Source organism: Scomber japonicus, chromosome 16, assembly GCF_027409825.1.
Source record: "Scomber japonicus isolate fScoJap1 chromosome 16, fScoJap1.pri, whole genome shotgun sequence".
NCBI classification, from domain to species: Eukaryota; Metazoa; Chordata; class Actinopteri; order Scombriformes; family Scombridae; genus Scomber; species Scomber japonicus.
Window position 1 is genome coordinate 9,566,459 of NC_070593.1, and position 20,866 is coordinate 9,587,324.

General features: G+C 39.0%; 1 protein-coding gene across 1 annotated transcript in view; it reads right to left on the minus strand.

The window, feature by feature from the left end:
* Positions 1 to 20,866, minus strand: part of LOC128375069 (putative Polycomb group protein ASXL3) — a 46,767-nt gene that overhangs the window by 19,262 nt on the left and 6,639 nt on the right. Inside the window, exons 7-19 of the mRNA XM_053335318.1 lie at positions 20,731 to 20,790; positions 20,173 to 20,333; positions 19,743 to 19,839; positions 19,493 to 19,598; positions 17,941 to 18,673; positions 15,892 to 16,823; positions 7,228 to 7,295; positions 6,882 to 6,962; positions 6,526 to 6,739; positions 2,631 to 2,716; positions 2,156 to 2,310; positions 1,951 to 2,056; positions 687 to 853 (exon numbers count right to left, since the gene is read on the minus strand). Coding sequence (XP_053191293.1) covers positions 687 to 853; positions 1,951 to 2,056; positions 2,156 to 2,310; positions 2,631 to 2,716; positions 6,526 to 6,739; positions 6,882 to 6,962; positions 7,228 to 7,295; positions 15,892 to 16,823; positions 17,941 to 18,673; positions 19,493 to 19,598; positions 19,743 to 19,839; positions 20,173 to 20,333; positions 20,731 to 20,790 — 2,966 coding nt within the window. The remainder of the gene's footprint in view (positions 1 to 686; positions 854 to 1,950; positions 2,057 to 2,155; positions 2,311 to 2,630; positions 2,717 to 6,525; positions 6,740 to 6,881; positions 6,963 to 7,227; positions 7,296 to 15,891; positions 16,824 to 17,940; positions 18,674 to 19,492; positions 19,599 to 19,742; positions 19,840 to 20,172; positions 20,334 to 20,730; positions 20,791 to 20,866) is intronic.

The following is a 20,866-nucleotide window of genomic DNA, read 5'->3' on the forward strand; positions in this document are numbered from 1 at the left end:
ATTCTGATATACAAATATAAAAGCTGAAAGTAGATACAGTGTGCTGAGTAGCACTTATAAATATTGGCCTTGCCACTACCTGAGTAATCATGGCCTGTAATAATACCTGTTAATCAGAATAGTGGCAGATGGAAAATGCTACCAAATGCCAAACACAAATTTTACAGGTTGTTTTGAACATTAGAAACCAAATGGCATGTGGTAAACAATGTCACAGGCATGCAATTTACACCACTTTGTCACAAAAGTAAAAAGGCATCCTGCTTTTAACAAAAGCCAATAATGGCTTTTTTTTTGTGTTTCATGCACTCAGGCATGTCGTCCCCGTTCTGAGTTTTGATAAATCAGTCACTCCTCTCTGTGTAAAACTGAGTGGGACAGTTATTGGCTTTGGGATCCAGTGCCTGTGACTTCCCTTGTTTCGATTTATAACATAATGATTGAGCTTTGGGGAAATGCAGCAACATGGAGAGTTCGATCAATACAATTTCATTTGCCAAAATGAGTAAAAAAAAACATAAAATCCCTCTTGGATTGCTTTGAGAGGACAGGAAATGTAGGGAGATGGCTGAGTGATGTGCTATGTTGTAAAATCATTCTTCGCACTCAGAGATATCGACTTTTGAAGTGTTTAGAAAAGGGACAAGCTCAATGCAAAACTGAAAGTGATCAGGGCTTTGTCTTACCCAAGATGAGTGCTCCTTCATCTGGTGCTGGTTGCTATGGGGACCATTGGCATGACCACGCCAGAAGCAGCTCTGACAGAGCTGGTAGCCATGGCACTGTTGGCACCGATACCGGAAACCCATCATACTCTCACTCCGGCAATATGAACATTCCACCGGATGGAAGACTGAGCGGGGAAAAAATAACAAAGACAAGATTTTCTTTTCTTGTTTTCTCTTTTAGAGTACCGGTAAGTCAAATCTTTACTTACAGGGTTACAAAAAGGGTGAAAATATATGTACTAACACAGCCCATCTCAGTACTCCTTTAAATACACAAGTCTTCAAGTCTTCATCTTCCAAATGTGTTCAATTTAAATTATTTCATGCTTGGATGTTATTTAACACTATTAAAGGACCACTGTGTAGAATTTAGTGTCATCTAGCATAATGGATTTAGAAGAAATTGAATATAGTATTCATAAGTATATTTTAATTAGTATATAATCATTTAAACATGAGAATCTTTTTGTTTTTGTTATCTTATAATGAGCCCTTTACATCTACATTGGGAGTAGGTCCTCCTCCACAGATTGCACCACCATGTTTCTAAAGTAGCCCAGAACAGACAAACCAAACACTTGCTCTGTAGAGGGGCTTACAAGTTTTTTCACAGCAGCCATAGGTTCTCCTACACGGTTGAAAGGGAGGGTGGGGGGTATTCATTTGGTTACTACTGTATCTGCAGTCTCACTGCTACATGCTTGTAAATTTTACATACTGGTCCTTTAATTATATAAACTTTGATATTACGACATTTTTTCACATAGCAATCCTGGAGTTATTCAGGTTTCTGCAGTTTTTTTTTTTCTTTTTCAGTCATTTTGGTTGAGTTTGCATTTATACTATCACTTAATGTGGCAGAATTTGGATGTTTATACTATTTATTTATTACTTTTTAGCTTTTTTGACTCTCTTATGGTTGTACATGGGCTGTGCCTTTCATATCTGGTAATGATTATGACAATAAATATAATGTAAGATTGATCTCACACCAATTTATAATGATTTTTTGTGTTATGTTCCTTCTATACACATGAGGACATATTTTTTGCAAAATTATAATTACTTTTTTTTCAATTAGCTGAGTTGTACCACCATCTTTCAATGTACCACTTTTTGGACAACGTCAGTTTAAAAAATGAGAAACTTGCATGTTAAAATGTTGGCACTCCAATATGGATGTACAATGTAAATATACACATTTTGAGAATCCAGGTCTTACCATTTTCAACATTAGCAAGTCGGTGCATGAGTGGTAGCCATACGAGGCATTGAGGCGGAGGATCTGCCATCAACACATCCAAAAACGTGTTCAGCATGATCTTCTTCTAGATACAAACACACACATGCATGCATCAGTTTACATACATTCATTATTAGAGTTTACCTAAAATGTTCGCTGCAAGCAATAAGTATCCTCCACCTACCTGCTGAGGGAAGCACGTCCGCACTGAGTGCTCCGTGTAACCAAACGAGGGCCCCTCAAACACAGCTGTGGGAAGTTTCAGCACCTCTCGAAGAAACTGATCAAACTTAGCGAACACCATAATTCCACTTGAATCAGAGATCTGTGAGAAAATATCTTAGAGACAGAAAATGCCAGAGTTAATGTTCTGCAAAATCTGAGTCCAAAAAGGCTTTTGGCATTACTGTGAATGAAAACTATTGATCCATGGTGCATACACTTTGCAGATAGATAAAACATATACAGTTAGAGCAAATAAATTCTGCATGCATGTAGCAACAGTGCCCCTGTGTGTTAAATGTGAGCAACTACATGAACACTGCAGCTGTCCCAGGAGACATCACCAGCTAAACAGGATCTCAAATTTTATAAAAGGCAACTCAATCACATCTAAATATTGGCACATGCTATATGTAATATGTCAAATATGAACTTACAACGTAGTTTGTCCACAATTTTTCCTCCACACATTGTTGCCAGCATGGCTTTCATTGAGAAAACTGTCAGCTTCCCATGGCTTTCACTACAAGTAGAGAGAGAGAGGAGACGTTCCAACAGTACATTTAAGAGTGACCATGTGACTAATTACATAATCTTACACTTTTTTTCTCTTTGGGATTTACATTTTTAGATGTATTACTGTATTACTTATTCTGTCGTTGTTGTATTGCTGTTGACTGAGAGAAACAGCAAGTTTTTTTGTATAGTTAAGTTGTATAGTTTTTTTTTTGTATAAGTAACGAGAAAAAAAAAATCTTGAATCTTGAATCTTGAATCTTGGCCTGGGAACAGGGGGGCTGGAGGGTGTTTCTGGTTAGAAGGATGTGTGGATTTCTTTACTCAGCCTAATGCCACCGCGAACCGGCCCCAGATAAGTGGCGGAAAATGGATGTAATGGATGGATGGTTGAATCTTGAGTTGTTTAATTCATTAAAAAAATGCACCCATGTTCATTTCAATACAGTCAGAAGTTTTGCCACTATAGTATTTGTTAGTCTTGTATGGTTGCTAACATTAGCTGATGTTAGACAGAGACTGCTGTGTAAATAGTGACTTTATGACTCTTTTCTATGTGTTTTATTGTCACAGTGCTTATTTTATTACATGTATTCGTGAGGGACCATGTATAAAAGAAAACAATCTCCTCCAGGAAGAGAGGTATTAGAGGTGTTACATACACTCAGTTTAGGAAAGGATAATGCTGTGTTTGCACAGAAATATTATTTGAAGAGAATTCTGCTGAGACTGCAAATATGAGATTTAAAAACAGAAGATAAACATGAGCAATCTGTGTAAGCTAAAATATATTTGAAACATGAAAATCTCAACAATTATAAACTAGACCTTGAATTACGTCTTAACAAGGTACATGTAATTATTAAGACGCCTCAAGATTCCTTAAAAATCTTTTCAACTTGCCAAGAGAGACCGGCTTTTTCATTTCAGATTCATTTAGCTCCGGCTTCCGAGCAGAGGTAATAGAGTACATGAAAGCTCTTCTGCCTAATTCAGTTTGGACCTCAGGGACAGATAGCGAGACCACTTCCTGTGATCGCAGACAGTAATTTCCACGAAGTTTTCCAGAGATACGGCAGCATGAATAATAACGAAGCAGCACCAGAATGGCCTTACAGATAAAAGTAAACCAATTGAATGGGCCACATGAATGGACAGGGCAGGAGGCCAATCAATTTGAGCATACAAGGTACAATAATGAGAGAGAGCTTTACGGTCAATAATAAACCTCTGTGCTCTATGATGCACAGTGTCTGGGGCCTTGAGCATAGAGCAGGCATTAAGAGGAGGAACATACAGTAAAACCTCACTAGGGCTACTTCAGTTACTTCAGGTATTTTCTTTTACACAGTCTGTTGTCTATGATGAGATGGAGGATGAAAATCCAACATTGAGATCTTGTTCTTCGTATATTTTCTATGATTTTGTTGTTTGTTAGTTTGTTTTTAGCAACCTTGGATGGAGTTTACATCCTACAATTAAACACTTGGACATGGACTGCATTTATTAGGCTTATTCTGGTATATTTAAATGTGATTCACAGGCCAACTATAATGTTATTCCTGGCAGAACGGAGATTGAGTGGCATTCAAAGCAGCATTTAGACCTTTGTGTTTGGAAATTAAATGCTAAGGCTTTATTTTAAAAGGTCCTTCATTTCCAAACAATTTCCTTGAGAAAATAGAGAATGTTATTTTATTTAAGTGGTTGCTTGAATCGCTCAATTTAAATAAAAGCTGCAGAGATGCATCGATACCAATGCTAATACCAGTCCATTACTGGATCAGGTATTGGTGACAATGAGCTGATCTTGTATATCAGATAGATCAGATATTTTAATTAATAACAATTCAGTAAATTAATATCTATGTATTTATTTATTATATTTTGCTTTACAATGTTAGGAAAGCAATGTTTAAGTCAAACTGATTTTGTCTTACGCATAAAAGATCCCAGTCTCCTTAACATAGTGAGGCATACAGATTATTAATTAATCACTGGTTTTCATATCAGCCAATACTCAAAACATGGATATCAGTATTGGGAGTTAAAAGTTGGATTGGTGCATCCCAACAATAATTTAAAAAACCTCTTAGCATTGGAAATATCTTGTCAAATGTTTATATTTATATTAAAATATCCCTCATACTATTTTATCTGTCCTGACAACTGAACAAGTGAAACAATTAGTTAATTAATCAATTAGTTGATCGAAAGAGAATTAATCATGAACTACTTTTGATAATTGAGTTATTTTTCAAGCAAAAAACTCCAAAGATTTTATTTCTTTTAGGTAGTTTTAGGTTAACAAATGTGAGAATTCACAGTTTTTACCCTCTTACCCTATAATGAACTGAATTTGGGACTGTTTATCAGAAAAACAACATATTTTATGATGCCACCTTGTTTGGTTGGATACTGTGATGGACATCTTTACAGTTTTTTGATGTTTCATTGACTAAATGATTCACTGATTTATCAAGAAAATTATTTGCACATTAGTGTATAATACAAATAATTATTAGCAGCGCTAATCTAATCAGTTGATCTGTTGTTGTTGATCTGTATACTATATGCAGTGAAAGCCAAATATAAAAAACACAGTTGGGTAAAACTTAACCTCTTTTTTCTAACATGAATTACCCTCTCTATAATGTAGACAAAGCTTCTCTTGATCACTCTATCTTGTAAGTGTAGGTATATGTTTATTTTTACTCTTCTGAAAATGACAGAAACACAAAGCACTAGATATTTAAATGTCTCTCAGCTGACTGTTGAAAGTAAGTATTTTTTCCAGCTTGGTATTTTCACTTGGCTTAAAAAAATTTCAATTAGTTGGCTGTGAATCGATCGTCAAGTACATATAGCGGTAGGACAGCTGAGATGTGAAGCAATTACTGAGCCTTGACCTATTTGTCACAATAGAAGTCCATTTTAAAATTTGCCGTTTCTTCAGTCTGCACATCTTAACGCTGAGCTCTGCATCCTTGCAGCTACACTGCTTTCAAGATATTTAACTCCCCAGCTTCTCCGGTATTAGCATATAGCTATTTTTGAATGTTTTTTAATATGTGTTTCTGATCATCAAATGTGTATCTGAGGCTCTGCCAGAGGGGGGCTTTGAGTTCAGTGTCAGCATACTCTGTGTCAAGCTTGCTCAAATTGGCTCCAGCGTGCTCTGACTTGAACAACACTTTATGCAGGAGTGTGTTTCTCCTCAGCTATTAAAGTATTCAACAGATGATTTTACAGCTATCATCTGGACAACGTTGTCAAGGTGATAAGTAGCCTTTCTGTCGGGCGTTTTTTGTTAAACACACAAAACGCTAGAATCAGTCTTCACAAATCTGGACAATCTTCTGTTGGAGGAATATTACATCCTGTCATCCACTCAGTGATACAGGTTGCTGACATCTAGGTGCAGCAAGTTCATGTGCAAAAAGTCAAATAAACCACACGAACCTGCCAACTTGTTTATTGGTCCCTCACATAACTAGGTACTTTTCTATCCTTAGTCCTATTCATAGCATGTTATTATCTCATATAGTGGTTATTATTATTGTTTTTATGCTGCTTTGCTTCTTTAATCATTTCCTCTTGTGGGACAATAAAATATTTGAATTGAACTGTTAGATGTTAGATGATGGTTATTTAGCATTTAACATTTTTGTTTTGATACATGCTTGTTGAATAAATATCAAAAATTAACATTTCACCCACAGTAACAGCTGTGTGTGATTATACTAGTTTTGATGTGACTCTGCAGCAAAAGCTATCCAAACTATACAAGAGGTGATTCGACACCCCGCACTGTACCTGTCATAGGTGGCCACCATGAAGTTGAGCAGCAGCCCGATGGACTGTTCCACATTGATCTGGTGGGTGGTGGGCAGCCGCTTGTTGAGCTGGTAGTAGATGGAAGACAGGATAGTCTCCAGCCGCGACACATTGATCTCAGCGTTGTGGTCCAATGTGTTGAGCCCATTGTCACGAAAGGCTTCGATCATGTTCCAGACATCCACCAGATGAACTGTGAGGGGGGCAGACTGTGATCAATTAAGCCTGTATTCATGTTGGGACCAGTGTTTCTGTTAGTAGCACAGTGTCATGTCTATTGTAAAGAGGGGAAAATCTTTAAAATAAATAACTAAATAAATAAATAATGCTCTTACGGTTACATCTCTTTTGCACAAACCGGAGTTTGCAGGCAGTCCGATAAGTTGACAGTCTGATAACATCAAAGTTTTGAGCTCCTGAAAAACAAAACCATAAAGCAACTCTCAAATCAACAAATCTCCAACAAAATCTCCCATCCAGTTTAATGAAATAAACTCATTAGAAACACAACTGGGATTACTCAGGGTACATTTAAAGACTATTGCTGCGTTTGTGTGGGAGGAATTATACGTGTGAGAGACCACGCATCTCCTGCGCAACTTAGAGCCAGTCAAAGTATTACATGAGCCGGTTCGGACTGTGAATAGTGTAAAGAGATTTTTCTCAGTCGACTCCACTCACTCATTTCCATGAAGAGCTGTCTCTTCTCCACCATGGCCTTGCCTCGTTTACTGCCTTCCTCGATCATTCTGTGGCAAATCAAACAGCAGAGCATGTAACACTGTTCAGACACTCAGCTTGTTAATAAATGTGACACACAGCTCCTTTCATTGCCCACAATCATTCAGATACCGAGCAAGTCAGCATGATTTATATACATTCTATATTATTACTGCAATGAAGAAAAATGTTTCAAGAGAATGGACTAAAGAGAAGAACATAGAGGAGCCAGTATGTACGTATGTGTGCATTCTTTCCTCTTTATTATTCATCCTTTGCATCAAGGACCATATTAGTCATCACACCAAATATAGATGGAAACATATAGATGTTCTGGCTTTGGTTGACTTTTTAAAGGGACAAAATGTAGCCTATAGTTTTTACTAATTTCAATAATTTGACTGAATTGTTTAATTCAGGATCTTAAAAAAACTAAAATAAAAGTGACATTGTTATACAATAATCTGTCATGGAAAGTCCCTATCAGTCTAAGGTACTCAACAAAGAAAAATGTAAACTGTGACTTAAATTCAAAGGAATAGTTCGAAATTTTGGGAAGTATGAAGCTACAGCCAGTGTAGCTTAGCTTAGCTTAGCTTAGCTAGCATAAAGACAGGGGCAAACAGCTAGCCTGGCTCAATCCAAAAGTAACAAAATCCACTCACAAACATGTTATGTGTTGTCTATTGAATCTGTACAAAAAGCATGTTGTGGTTCTGTAGAGTCTCTGCAGTTTGTCTGGCAACTTCACAGTGAGAATAAAATAACAAAAAGTCTGTGTTCACCCAACAAATAGTCCCCCTCTAAACCACAAATTGTCATTTTCACACTTTCTTTTTTAATGTTAATGATTAAGCTTTAGACTTGAGAGTGGTATCAATGTTCTCATCTTACTGAATGTGAATGAGGGTATTTCCCAAAATGTCAAACTATTTCTCAAGTGTGTTGACAGTCTTATTTAGCATTTATACAAGCTTCACAAAGACAAAAATGAAAAAGAAGACAACAAAGCTTCCTCTTTTCAAGATACTAGTATCAGATGTTGTACAGAGGAACAAAAAGGGCGCTCCTGACTTTTATACCAAAGAATTGACCTCAATTGATCAATTTCCACTTTTATTTTTGTGCCAATGCTTATTCAACTTCTGCATTGTGCATTTTCTAAAAAGGTTTTGCTTCAACTCAGTACTCATGCTTGCAGAAGACAAAGGCCCTTTGTGGTTCCAATACTTCATTCATTCCTTCAAATAAATCATGTCTTTTAATCTTTTTAACATTTTTATTTTGTACACTTACCTATAATTGTTTTTGAGTAGTTATCTTACATTATGTTCCTATACAGTATAATCAACATATTAGCAATGTATATTTGTGGTCTAATGTATAGTAAATACTGTAATATCATCATGTCTTTGGTGAGATGATACATGACAGATATACTATCTTCTTTGACCACATATTCATTATGATAGATTATATTTTTTGTATTAGAGGCATAGCATCAGTTTTGTACATCTGACTTAATGAAGATTTCAAAAGTATTTACCTGTCGCTGGCTGAATGTCAAACAAAGTGAACCGTTAAACGTCGACCCTGTGAAGAGAAGTCACATGGAGAGAGTTAGTGAGGGTATCTTTCAACTTGATGTCACCATTACTATGAGAGATAAGCTATTCCCCACAGACAAAATGTATTTGAGTTTTAAATAAGTAATTAACACTCCTCCCCCCTCGCTCCCTCCTTCAAGGACTTCATTAACTCTCAATTTGTGCTTTTGTTTCCCGTCTCTCTCCTCTTGTGGAGGTACTGGTGAGCTGGCTGGGGAACACTCCAGTGCCCGTGGTCTGTGCAAATGATAATTCTCCATGACATCCCGCTCAGCAGTGACTGCATCCTGTGGGCTAATGACACCAACTGAGCTGCAAAGGAACCACTTAATGATGACGGACACAGACCACATTACAACTAGCCAATGAGTAAGAAGCGCTGGGTTCCCCAGATAGCCTTGGACCAAGGGACCGGATGCCCATACATGTCCGCATCATATGCGTGTTCACAGGGTACATTCGCCAACCAGGGGGGTGATCGGCTGATCAGTCGAGTGTGAGCAAAGAAGACAAGGTTCTGCTACCCTCAGGAACTCTGCAGACAGAGGACGATTTCTCTCTAGTTTTTGCCTTTTTTTACATCCAGCTAGTTTCCTGCTCATTTCAGAGACACTCCTCTCCTCAGAGAGATCTCTACTGTCATGACAGCTCCTCTTTCCCCTCACAAATGTGCTACTCTGGTTTGAGTAGTTTTTATTGCTTGTTACAGGCAACAGCAAGGACCCCTTCCACTGAAATGCAGTGTTACATTGTTATCAAATTAAAATAATTGGTATTAACGATGATTATTTTAATTTCTCAGTTTATTGATTTAGTCTATGAAATGCAAAGAAACAGTGAAAAAAAATCACCATTTCCTATGGCTCAAGGTGACATCTTTGTCGAAAGACCAAAAATATTCTGTTTACAATGATATAAAACAGATAACAGCTGAAAAAACCACAGAATTGTGGCATGTTTGCTTTAAAACTCTAAATCAAGGATCAGGATTCAAGGTTGACTTTAACCATAACTGTACTTGGAGACACTTGGCCAGCCCAATTACATCTTAAATTGCATCCTAAGTAGGGCAACATAAACTGTATTTGTTGTTTTTCTGTTGTTGCTTTTTTAGTGATGATATGTCAGAGAAGCACCACTGCACTTTAGAGGAAAAAGGGTAGAAATATTTGCTATGCAGTGGGAGACCCAACAGACACATGTCAGCAAAATAACACAATGGTTCATTGTAAATATTCAGCTTGTGAAGTAACTGCAGAAATCCATGAGTAGGCAACTCGGGCCTTGCACTGGCAGAAAAAAAAATCTGAGAGCGTTGCATGACAGCGAATGACAGTTTGAGACATAAGTTGAGTATTTAATGTAATATAAAGGAGAAAAAAAACAAGTCCTCAATAATTCATGACAAAATGAATTCAGAGACGGAGCAGATGCAAAGGCACAGACCAGAATCAGTGATCTCACTGAGGTAAAGGTCTGCTGTACACTGTAATCACTCATTTGCACATAAATTATCTAAAGCGCATAATAGTTCTGATGTGAACCCTTTTGTGTTGCAGCAAGGCTGTTTAATAATGATTAAAGGCCCGTAAAGGTGCATTTTACTGTAACCGCACCTTCAGCTTCGAGGTAATGACAACATCCTTTGACGCGAGTCAACATAAGGACTCGGTTACTGCAGTATCTCCCTTCCGCTGATATCATTCACTTCTCCGTTTCTACGAGCCTCAATTCTCACAGTGCAACACTTAAAATTTACTTCTGAAGCGACAGCAGCGCACAAACGCAGCCATATTGCTGATTTAACTGCCTATTTACCTTGTTTTCTCAATGTAAACGGTGTGTCGTGATGCCAGTAAAAAAAAAAAAAGATTTTGGATGAGAAACAATGGCAATCCTGAATCTGTTTTATTCTAACTGGTGTCTCGACAACCGAGTGAGAGGCAGAGCAGAGAACTGGCCTTTACCGGAGGAAAATCACGCAGGTTGCGTTTAGAGCATCATCATCATCATCATCGGCAGCAGCAGCAGCAACAGCAGCACAGCAGCAGCATCAGATGGGGAGGATAAGTGGTCCAGGGTGAATAAGGAGGATATTTCCTCCGTGATTCACAGCCGCACTCTCACCTTTGATGAATCCACGCGTGTCCGCCGACGTTACAGCTGTCCGAGCGATGAGAAACGGTTCCGACCATCCATCATCGTATTTCAAGCTCCTCTCCCGTTTCATTCGACTTCAATCTTGGGAACTGCGGTTGTAGCCGCACATAGAGATGTACGAGCTCGGCATCATCAGCGACCCAGCAGCAGAGGACGGCAGAGCGCAAGCAGGCACGGAGATGCCATGCGCGGCCACCTACTACACTTTACGCATGTGCGCACGCACGTTGGTTAAAGGCGCACTACTACTATTGCAGCTGGTAGCCTACTGAAGTACGATTCTCAGCATTATTAGACTGGAGATGAAACCAGAAATACTGATTAAATTTAGTTTTAAAGGGGCACTCCGGCAGTTTAGTTCACAATAGACAGATTATATGGTAAATAAGGCTGCAACTAATGATTATTTTCCTTTTCTGATTCATTGATTCGTTTTTTTGGTCTATAAAATGTCAATAAAAGGAGAAAAATGTCCATCATGGTTTGCCAAAGCCTGAGGTGACATCCTCGACAGTTAATAACCCACAGATATTTATTTTTAGAGGACTAACGAATTATTGAAGACTGAAGAGACTGAAAACATTTAATATTCAAGAATCTGGAATCTGAGTATTTGGACATTTTGCTCTTAAAAAATGACTCACAATGATTAATTGATAATCAGTTGTCAATCATTTTTGACTCTAATGTTCAAAATTGATGGCCAATATATCTTGACTTTAAATCTCCTATAACACTGGGTCATACATTAAGCAACACAACAGCATTTTCCATCAGACCATGCCAGCCTCCCAAAGTGCCCACTTCTTTCAAACTCCACACCTCCAGTTAACTGAGGCTCTCCAAAAAAAAAAGTAAATAAATAGATATAAAAAAATAATATAAATAGATATTTTATGTCTCTTACTTCACACTGAAAAAGTCTATTCTCACAGTTTGTGCCTTGGAAGCTTCAACGTTCCCCGTCACACACATTAAAGCTGCACACTGGATGATGATTGGTTTCCAAACAAGCTGTGATGTCATAAAACCTGAAGTTTCAATCTGAATCCGAGAACGGGTGACCTCGATGAAATCATTAAGATTATTTGGGAATGTCCGTCGAGAGAGAAAACTGAACATCAAAGAGTCCCTTAAACCTGCGAGTAAGAACAGAAAACACACAGAATCCATTTCCTTTCATTATTTATTCATAATAGTCTATAACTTTTGATAAAATACACTTTGTTTACAAGTGCTGATTACTATATTACATTCACTTGGAGTTGAAATGGAGACAAGATAACACAGACATATTAAAACAAATTCACCTAGTGACAAACGTGACATTTTTTAAAAAACGGTGGTGATTGCCCATGACACTTTAACCCCAGCCAATTCTACACGAAGTGCTCTTCTAAATTCACACACAACAGCTAAGTTCAGTGAGAGGAAAGAGGGGGACTGCTGCCTGACTCATGTTTCAGTCCTTATTAACAAAGATTTCAGCTGCCTTTTGGGGTTGTGATTGAATGTTTTTGTTCATTTTTGTTTTTTGTTTTTTTTGTTAATTGTTTTGCAGTACAGTCCAGTCCCCGACAATACACGAGTAAACACAGTATCCTATTATCACAATCAATCAAATAAAGTATATTTGATTATTTATGGGGCATTAATTAAATTATGTGTTGACAGATTCAAACACTGACAAACCAGTTTTAGTGAAGTAACTATGCTAAGTATGTGGAAATATCTCCAGATTCTAAGCTCTAAAATCTTAAAACCGAATTTTCCACAAGTCATAATTCTCCAATTTTATAACAAATACATTTTAAAATGGACGTGGGATAATCCACTGATCTTAGGTAATGACACGAATATAGACAGCTCAACGGACACACATACTAGACAACATCTCTATTGAAAAATATAGACCAACGGATCCATTGAAAAACCTGGGCCATACAGAACATCAGATACCTGGGCAATTTGAATTACAAAAGTCAAGTTATTCTCTGTACTGTGGTCTGTCCAGTCTAAATAAAATTATAGGAAAAAACGGACAGCCAATATATTATTAGAGTAAATACCCTGTTGATTTTCAAAAACAATTAGCAAATAGATTTTTTTTTATATTAAAATATATTAATTAAAATATATTACTTTGATTAACTAGTCAGAACATTAAAAACAAGATCTGATTATGTCGTTTTCTTAAGGAGACTTTGGCATATTACCTTGGAAATAATCGCTAGAAAACTGAGGCCCATTTGCACCTCCAGGAAATTTCAAAATATAACTTAACTGATGCGTCTTTATTCGCAGTAAGCACAAACACTCAACGAGCCTGCTGAGGCGACGCTTCACACTGGCCTTCCTGCACGTTAAGGATGTGGTAAAGTAAGCATTAACACACTGCTAATGTCATGAAACAATGCAGCTTGTAAGAACATCCTTGAGTGTATCACCCACACAAACATTATTGTGTATTAAATATACAGAGTACAGTATTATTTAATGCTTACAATACTCCACACATTAATATGGAGGATAACTCTCAATTCTCTGGTAAACGGCCTTTTTAAAGTGAAGCGTTTCAGCAGTCAGTAAATCGGTGTGTCATATTGTACCCCAAAATCATTTTTGTAAAACTGAAGCGTGCTACGCTGAATCATCTTATGATTTACACTGATTCAGCATGGCATGCTGAAGCGTTTAGCGTTCTCTGTTCTTTCCATTTTCTTTTTTTCCACAGTGAAAATTATCTTGTAAATAAACTGCTGGATATGCTTGAGCAAGATGTGCTGCATGAATAAAATAAAATAAATTTCTACATCTATGCATATACCGGGAATGAACAAATATTTACAATGAAATAAAACAAAAACAATTATCTTCATTTTCTCCCCATGCCTTGAGTGTTTTTTTTGTTGTTTTTTTTACTGTTTGCCACTGCTGCTGATATTTATTCTACCTATACAGACAGAAAAGCAAAAGAAAATCCACTTCAAGGGACACAATATCTACAAAACCGGCTTTTTTGGGGGGAAAAATGCTGGTTTAAACAGTAGGAAGTGACTCTAGACCTTGACCTGAAAGGGAAAAGATCTTGATTTGCTGTCGCCAAAAGGAACATATAGGCATTTTTTATATATAAATGATTCTTTTTTCCCCTATATTTGAATTTAAGTGCTGTACACAGTTACTACCCTTGTATTTAGGTGGTTTTTAAGTGCTCCCACCTGTAACTGTTAGTCAAAAAAAAAAAAAAAATCATGTCACGTGCAATCCTCACGAGTTGATTTTTATAAAGTATAATTCAAAACTCCTTTTATATTCTCTTTCTAAAACTATACATGTTATTTTCTAGTTCTTAAATCTGAGTGTGTTTAGTAATAAATGTACAGTTTTATATAAAATAGTTACTGTAAGTTGCACTTCCCTGCCATGCGTGCATAAATGCCAAATAGGAGGTACTCTACAACCAAATGATTATCATTAGCGCCCTTTTTTTTAGTTTGTTTTTTTGCCTTTAAACCATAACTGATTAGGCCCAATAATAAAAAGTGTCAGTCTAAAACAACAACAGTCATTATGTTCTACAAAAATATCAACATTCATATTTCCCTCCTTTTTTTAAAAACTACACAAATATATATTTAAAAAAATATATCACACTAATCCTAGCCAAGTGCAAACATTGCCAGATTTTATATTCGTCACTCATCTGACAAACTACTGATTTGATTGAAAACTGACATTTCTACCAGAAATTGCACAAAACAACTTTTCTTAGATGTTGGTGAAACAAAAGACCATCCAGTGTAAATCCTTGTTTTTCCAACAGCGACCACATGCTGTTTCTTTTTCTTTTTTTCCCTCTTGTATGGAGCGTGGCTAATGTGCTTTACCCCAGCAATGATTTCGTAATTGATTCTGAATGACCTGCTTCTGCTTCGTGCGTTGATTTCAATCAAACCACAATATCTTCTAGTTATTCATTTCATATCATCGTACCACTAAACATGACACGCACAGTTTCGAGGGGCCGATGCAGTCATCATGACAAAAGGCTCCACAGCCTTTGCACATGATCATCGCCTTCAGTCGGCAGTAGCATTTAGACTGCACCTCTTCCATGTTGGAGCCCTCTATGAACGACTGTTCAGGTGAGGGCTCGCTCTGGTTACCGTGGTCTAATGAGTGACCTGCTGGTATGGTGGTGACGGTCACGGAGAAAGACATGACGCTCCCGTGGACACCACCGCCGTCAGCCTCTGATGAGGTCGTGGAGGAGGCAGTGCTTGCAGTGCTGTGGTTCAAAGTGTGAGGTACAGACATGCTGATAGTGCCACTGTAGCATGACGCTACCACGGGTTCCTGATTATCGAGCGTTCTCTGGGTTTGAAAGGCAGGCAGCCGCTGGTGACTGGGGTCCATTTGGGAAATATATGGCTCGGAATTTCCTTGATTACTATTGCAGAGTTCGAGGTGCCTTTGGTGTGACTGAGAAAAAGGGCTGGTGTCTTTGGCTGTCGTGCTGGTGCTGCTGTTGTCTGCACCGTCTTCTGATCCAGGCTCAGTCTTTATGTTGGAGCAATGCTGAACACTCCTTACTTCATCAGACTTGGTTATGGAGTATCCCTGCTGCTCCGTTTTAACCCCAGAAACCTCCTCTTTAGCCACCTCCTCTCCTTCTGTGCTTTCCCTTTTTAAACTGGACACAGATGTGTTTGGGATGGTGGACTGGTGCAGTCTCTTGTTCTCTGACCCTCGGCCGTATGTGGACACATTGAGCAGGTAATGTCCAGTCATGGCAGGCCTCGGCATCCTCTTACGACCCAAAAAACCTACAGAAATCCTGGGTCGGTCCTGATGCTCTTCTGCATGCATCATCCGATGGGCTTCGTACTGAGGCGGATGAGGCCCCAGACCTGCATAAGGCTGGCTCTGCTGGACTTTCCTCTGCATTAGAGCCTGTAAAATCTGCTCCTGAGTCTCCTTATCAGGAAGTTCCCTGTGATGTCTGGTGTATTCTGAGAAAACCCGTCCTGCTGTATTGAACTGGAGGGACATCTGCTTGTCAGGCTTATGCTCAGCACCACCACCACCAGCGGAGTGTGACGTCTTCCCCTTATTACCTGAGGGGACGTTTGACATCTTCACTTCCACCTTGGCCAGAGGTTTTGGGAGGATCTGCTCTAAGGGAACCTCTTTTCCCTGCAGAAGCTGAGTGACCAGTGGGTTGTTTGCAGGGATACAGGAGCTGGTCCTGGTTGATGATCCAGCAGATGATGCGTTTTCCTGCCCCTTCAAAGCATGCACAGACGAAGGAATGAGTTGTGATGATGAGTCTGAACTCTTCTGAATGCCATGGAGCCCTGCAGTGACAGTTTCAGCAGAATTACCTGTGTGTTTGTCGTCAGTCTTGCTTGAGTAAAAGGTCTGAGACACACCTGGACTTTGCTGACCGTTAGAGTCCAGTGGGTGGGAAAGTGTCTGACTGCTGCTGCTGGTGTTTGCTGGTAACCTCGTTGTTGCCTGTGGCGATGTTGGGCTGGGACTCAGGGAAGGCTGTGCCTGCTCAGCGGCGCCTCCACCTGGACCCGGGCCTGACACTGCTCCCTTGGAAGCAGATGATACTGCGGCAGCCGCTGCTCGCTGTGCTCGGGCGAGCTGAGCTTTGGCTTTGATGTCAGCCAATGTACGAGCACCGGTGCGACCTGGGCTGCTAAGTGGTGCCGGGAGGGGTGTTCTGGGTGAGACTTGGCTTGGTGACACAGGAACAGGAAGAATTCTTGACACTGGAATCTGGAAAATGACAAGAAAGTGACATTAAAGAATTATTTACATGAAAATGTAAGTAAAGGAGAAACATCCATAAACAAAAATTAAACTCAAAGATTTCTCATAGTTGAACACACTACTTAGCCAGCCCGTTAGTCATTCACTTATTTGTTTGGTTCTGTTCACACCAGGCATGTGGTCTTGGGTTATCCGACCACAAGTGGACAGCTTTTAAGCACCTCAGTTCACACCTGGCAATAGAACGTGTCTCCACATGCGTCTCAATTTACCACTTGCTCTGTATGCAAATAATAAACACGTACATCGTTTCTGTACTGTGGTGAAAGGCAGCAATGCACTTCCCGTTCCTAGTCTGTGGGAAATTAAAAAAAGAAGAAGATTGCAAAGACTTTGACGCACAGGGAAAATAAAAACTTGATGGCACAAGTGGAAATCAGACAGCGTGTTTCCGTGTGTACTCCGTCAACAAGAATCCATTTTGCCTGTTGTTGTGGCTTCTTCTTCTTGTTTTGCACTTTAATATGACACCGTTGATGCGTGAATGACTACATGATTGTAGTTCTATATTTACTCAGAGGATGTCAGTTGAGTAGGCGTCTACCCAGCGTAGCCCAGGACACATTTTGTACACGCTGCTAAAAGAATATGGCCATATGTGGCCCAGACCACCTCTGAATGTGGTCTGACCAACTGGATATCAATGTGTCCTCAATGCGTCTTCGGTGCAATCACATCACGTGTACTTAGAGCTTGTGATCCACTTGTGATGGGAACACCCAAGATATACTTTATCGCCATGTGTGAACAGAGCCTTTGGGAGATATTAAGCGTAGAGATCAATGCCAAGGAAGCAAATTATGCAGCAGGAGTTGTTGGACAGGGTTCTGTGGGCGTTGTAATACATTCTGACACATTCTTTGATTTGGTTTTTTTGGGGGGTTTCCACTGGAGTGCATTGTAAGTGCTGTGAATCCAAACTTACAACCGCTGCTGTCCTCCACAAAGGAGCCAGCTTTAAACTTTTCTTCTAAGCCTACAGGCGGTGATTTTTTTTCTTTAAACTAAAATGACAGTTTTTCAGTGGAGTATGCCTTCAAAGGCTTCACAAATGCACTCCTACCTTGAGTGGTGGAACTCTCTGATTTGTTGCAGGAGTAGGTGTAGCAGGGCTGGATATGGATGATGCTGGAGGAGATACAGAGGAGACTGAAGATACTGAGGAAACTGAGGACATACGAGGCCTTTTTTCTGGCGTCAATTCACCCTCAGTCTCACTGGTAGACTTTCTTTTCAGTGTCTCTGAGGAGCCTCCAGGCTCAGGGATGACCTCTTCACTCTCCTCAGCAGGCGTAACCACAGACACCGGCTGATCCTCTTTTAACTCTGGGCTGGGCTTTGGTGGAGGGCTCTTCTTGACAGGCGACGGGGGGAGTTCAATTTTATTCTCCTTCATTTCGACTTTGCGCTCAGTTTCAGGCAGTGCACCTGCTGTGCTTCGTTCTACACGTCTCTCAACCTCTGGTGTTTTCACTGCAGGCGTTGGCCCAGACTGAGCTGCTGTGTTCAACTTACGATCCTCTGCATATTGTGAGCGCCGAGTCTTCATGGGCTCTGTGGTGAAGAGAGATTCTTTCTGAGCAGGCTGCACCTTCAGAGGCTCCTGTGATGGTGTCCGCGTTGGCTTTGCGTCTTTCACAATGGTAGCGGCAGCATCAGTCTGGCGGCTGTCCTTGGTTTCCTCCACTGCTTGAGCGACAGGTCCTGTCTGATGAGGATGGGACTGGGGCCTGGCAGACTCCTGATTCAGATCAGCCTTTGTCAGCTCTTTGGATTCCTCATAGCTGAGCCCGGAACTGTTCAGAGAGGAAGAAGAAGGTAGGACAGTCAAATAATTAAATGCACAAATCACTGGAATAACTGGAGATTATAAAATACTGAGCTTTTACATGCATTGCTAGCAATATACTTCAAGTTGTGTTTGTTGAGCATGACAATCACTACAAATGAAATCAAATACAATTATTTAATTACTTGTATTGATTTGTGGCACAAGTATAGTTTTTTAGACACCCTCAATCTGTGTTCATTTTGACATGCATTAAATTACATACTTTTATTTAACCATTATTCTTATGAGTGGCCTTGTACTCTAAGTAGTAAGAGATAAGGCAAACTCAAAAACATCCATACAGTCTCTTTAATTTTATCCATTAACATCTTGATACACAATCAGTGATCCCCGTGATTTAGATACATTTTGAAGCAGCACAGATAATGCAATTTGATTTTGCCTTGCCTTTATGCAATACACTATGTTGAAGTAGGAAATACGATGCATTTTACAACCATTTCCCAAAGGAATCATACTAGGCACTCATCGACTTCAGTAATGTGTGAGCATTGGATAAGGGGATCCTATTTGGGATCTTATTCGATTAACTTTTAATAATCCTTTAAGACATGCTGCTATCTAATAACACTATAATACTATAAGAAGTTAAATAATGTTAATTACTTCAAGAAAAATATACTGCTGGAGAAAAAACAATCATTCTTCAATGTGTAGGCCTTATAGGGAGGTACTCCTGCAGTGTTTTGGCATTTGGGAGAATATATAACAATAACCCTTCAAACTTCTCCAAACAAAGTTTCAATCATGAAGGACAACCTACTTTTCACCGAAATAGTTCTCAAAGAAGGCCTCCTTCCAGTGCTCAACTTTCTTTTCTTTCTCAATTTCTTGGCGCATTCGTAACTGCAACTCTGGAGTGAATTCACCTGTAAAGAAAAAAGTTGAAAAGTGAGAAAAGAAAAAATCCCATTATTCTTGTTCTGTGCAGTCACACGAAACCTTGGTGACATAATTTTTCTTTTAATGTGAACTGAATGCTGTTATTATCAGTTGGATGTGGCTGTACTGACCCTCAGCCAGTCTTTCCTTCCATGACTGTGCTGCTGATGTGAAGAACTCATTGTTTAAGGCAGAACTAGTGACCTTCAGAAGGCCGTCCATGCAAGCCTAGGGAGAGGAGGCTCGATGTTATGACTAATATCATCAAAACCACCATCACTGCATAAGCACACTGACTTATGCTTCTTATATGTGAATATCTAGAATTAGTGAACATATGGTAGATGAATGCTTAACAAAAAATTAGCTTTATGCTGTTTCTGAATTGTATATTTAAATATGTGTAGAGAATATTTTCAAACTGTTAAACAAGATAGTTTAAGATATCATGACAGTGGACAGAAAATATATGAAATGACATGAAATTGTATTACATTCTCTACATTTCGTGCAGGATAATGCAAAAATAAGTATAAAAAGAATGCATAATTTTAGAGCCACCTGCCGGTCAACTTCAGGCAGAAGTTTGAGCAGCCTCTGTTGGCAGTCTGGGGGCAGGACCGAGAGAGTGTGCTTGTTGATGATCGCCCGCAGATTGGTGTTAACCAAAATAGAATCTGGTGTCTCCACATCTATTTTACACTTAGTACGCTTCAGTTGCCCTGTAAGACAAAACAGGAAATAGATGCAAGCCAGCAAATAGATAGCAATGAAAAAAAAACCCAAAAACAACTTATGTCAATCTTGCAACTGATATCTCAAGTGATTTATTTTCAAATGTAGCCAAATTAACTTTATTTCTTAGCATTTTTATGCTGCTAATGAGGGATCGTTTCACTTGTTCCCAGACTTTGGATTAAAAGTAGATACATTTGTATTCAAGATAAGTCAAAAATGTTACACCAGAAGAGAGAACGGGGATCTTACTCTAATAATACTGTCAGAAATGTCATATCACAAGAGATAACTAAACAATTAACAGGATTAGAAGTTAGAAAATTGTATTTATTGCACTATGTCTTTAAGTTTTCCTAACTACTAGATGGATGTCAGGCTTACCTGCACTAATGCGACCTGACCTCTGAGGAACCTTCCTAGGTACGACCGGGTGGCAGAGCTCTGTTTAAACAAACAGAGGAGGAAGAGCAGAGGAAATGTTCTTAGAAATTGTAGGACAATGATCTGACTGTTTCAA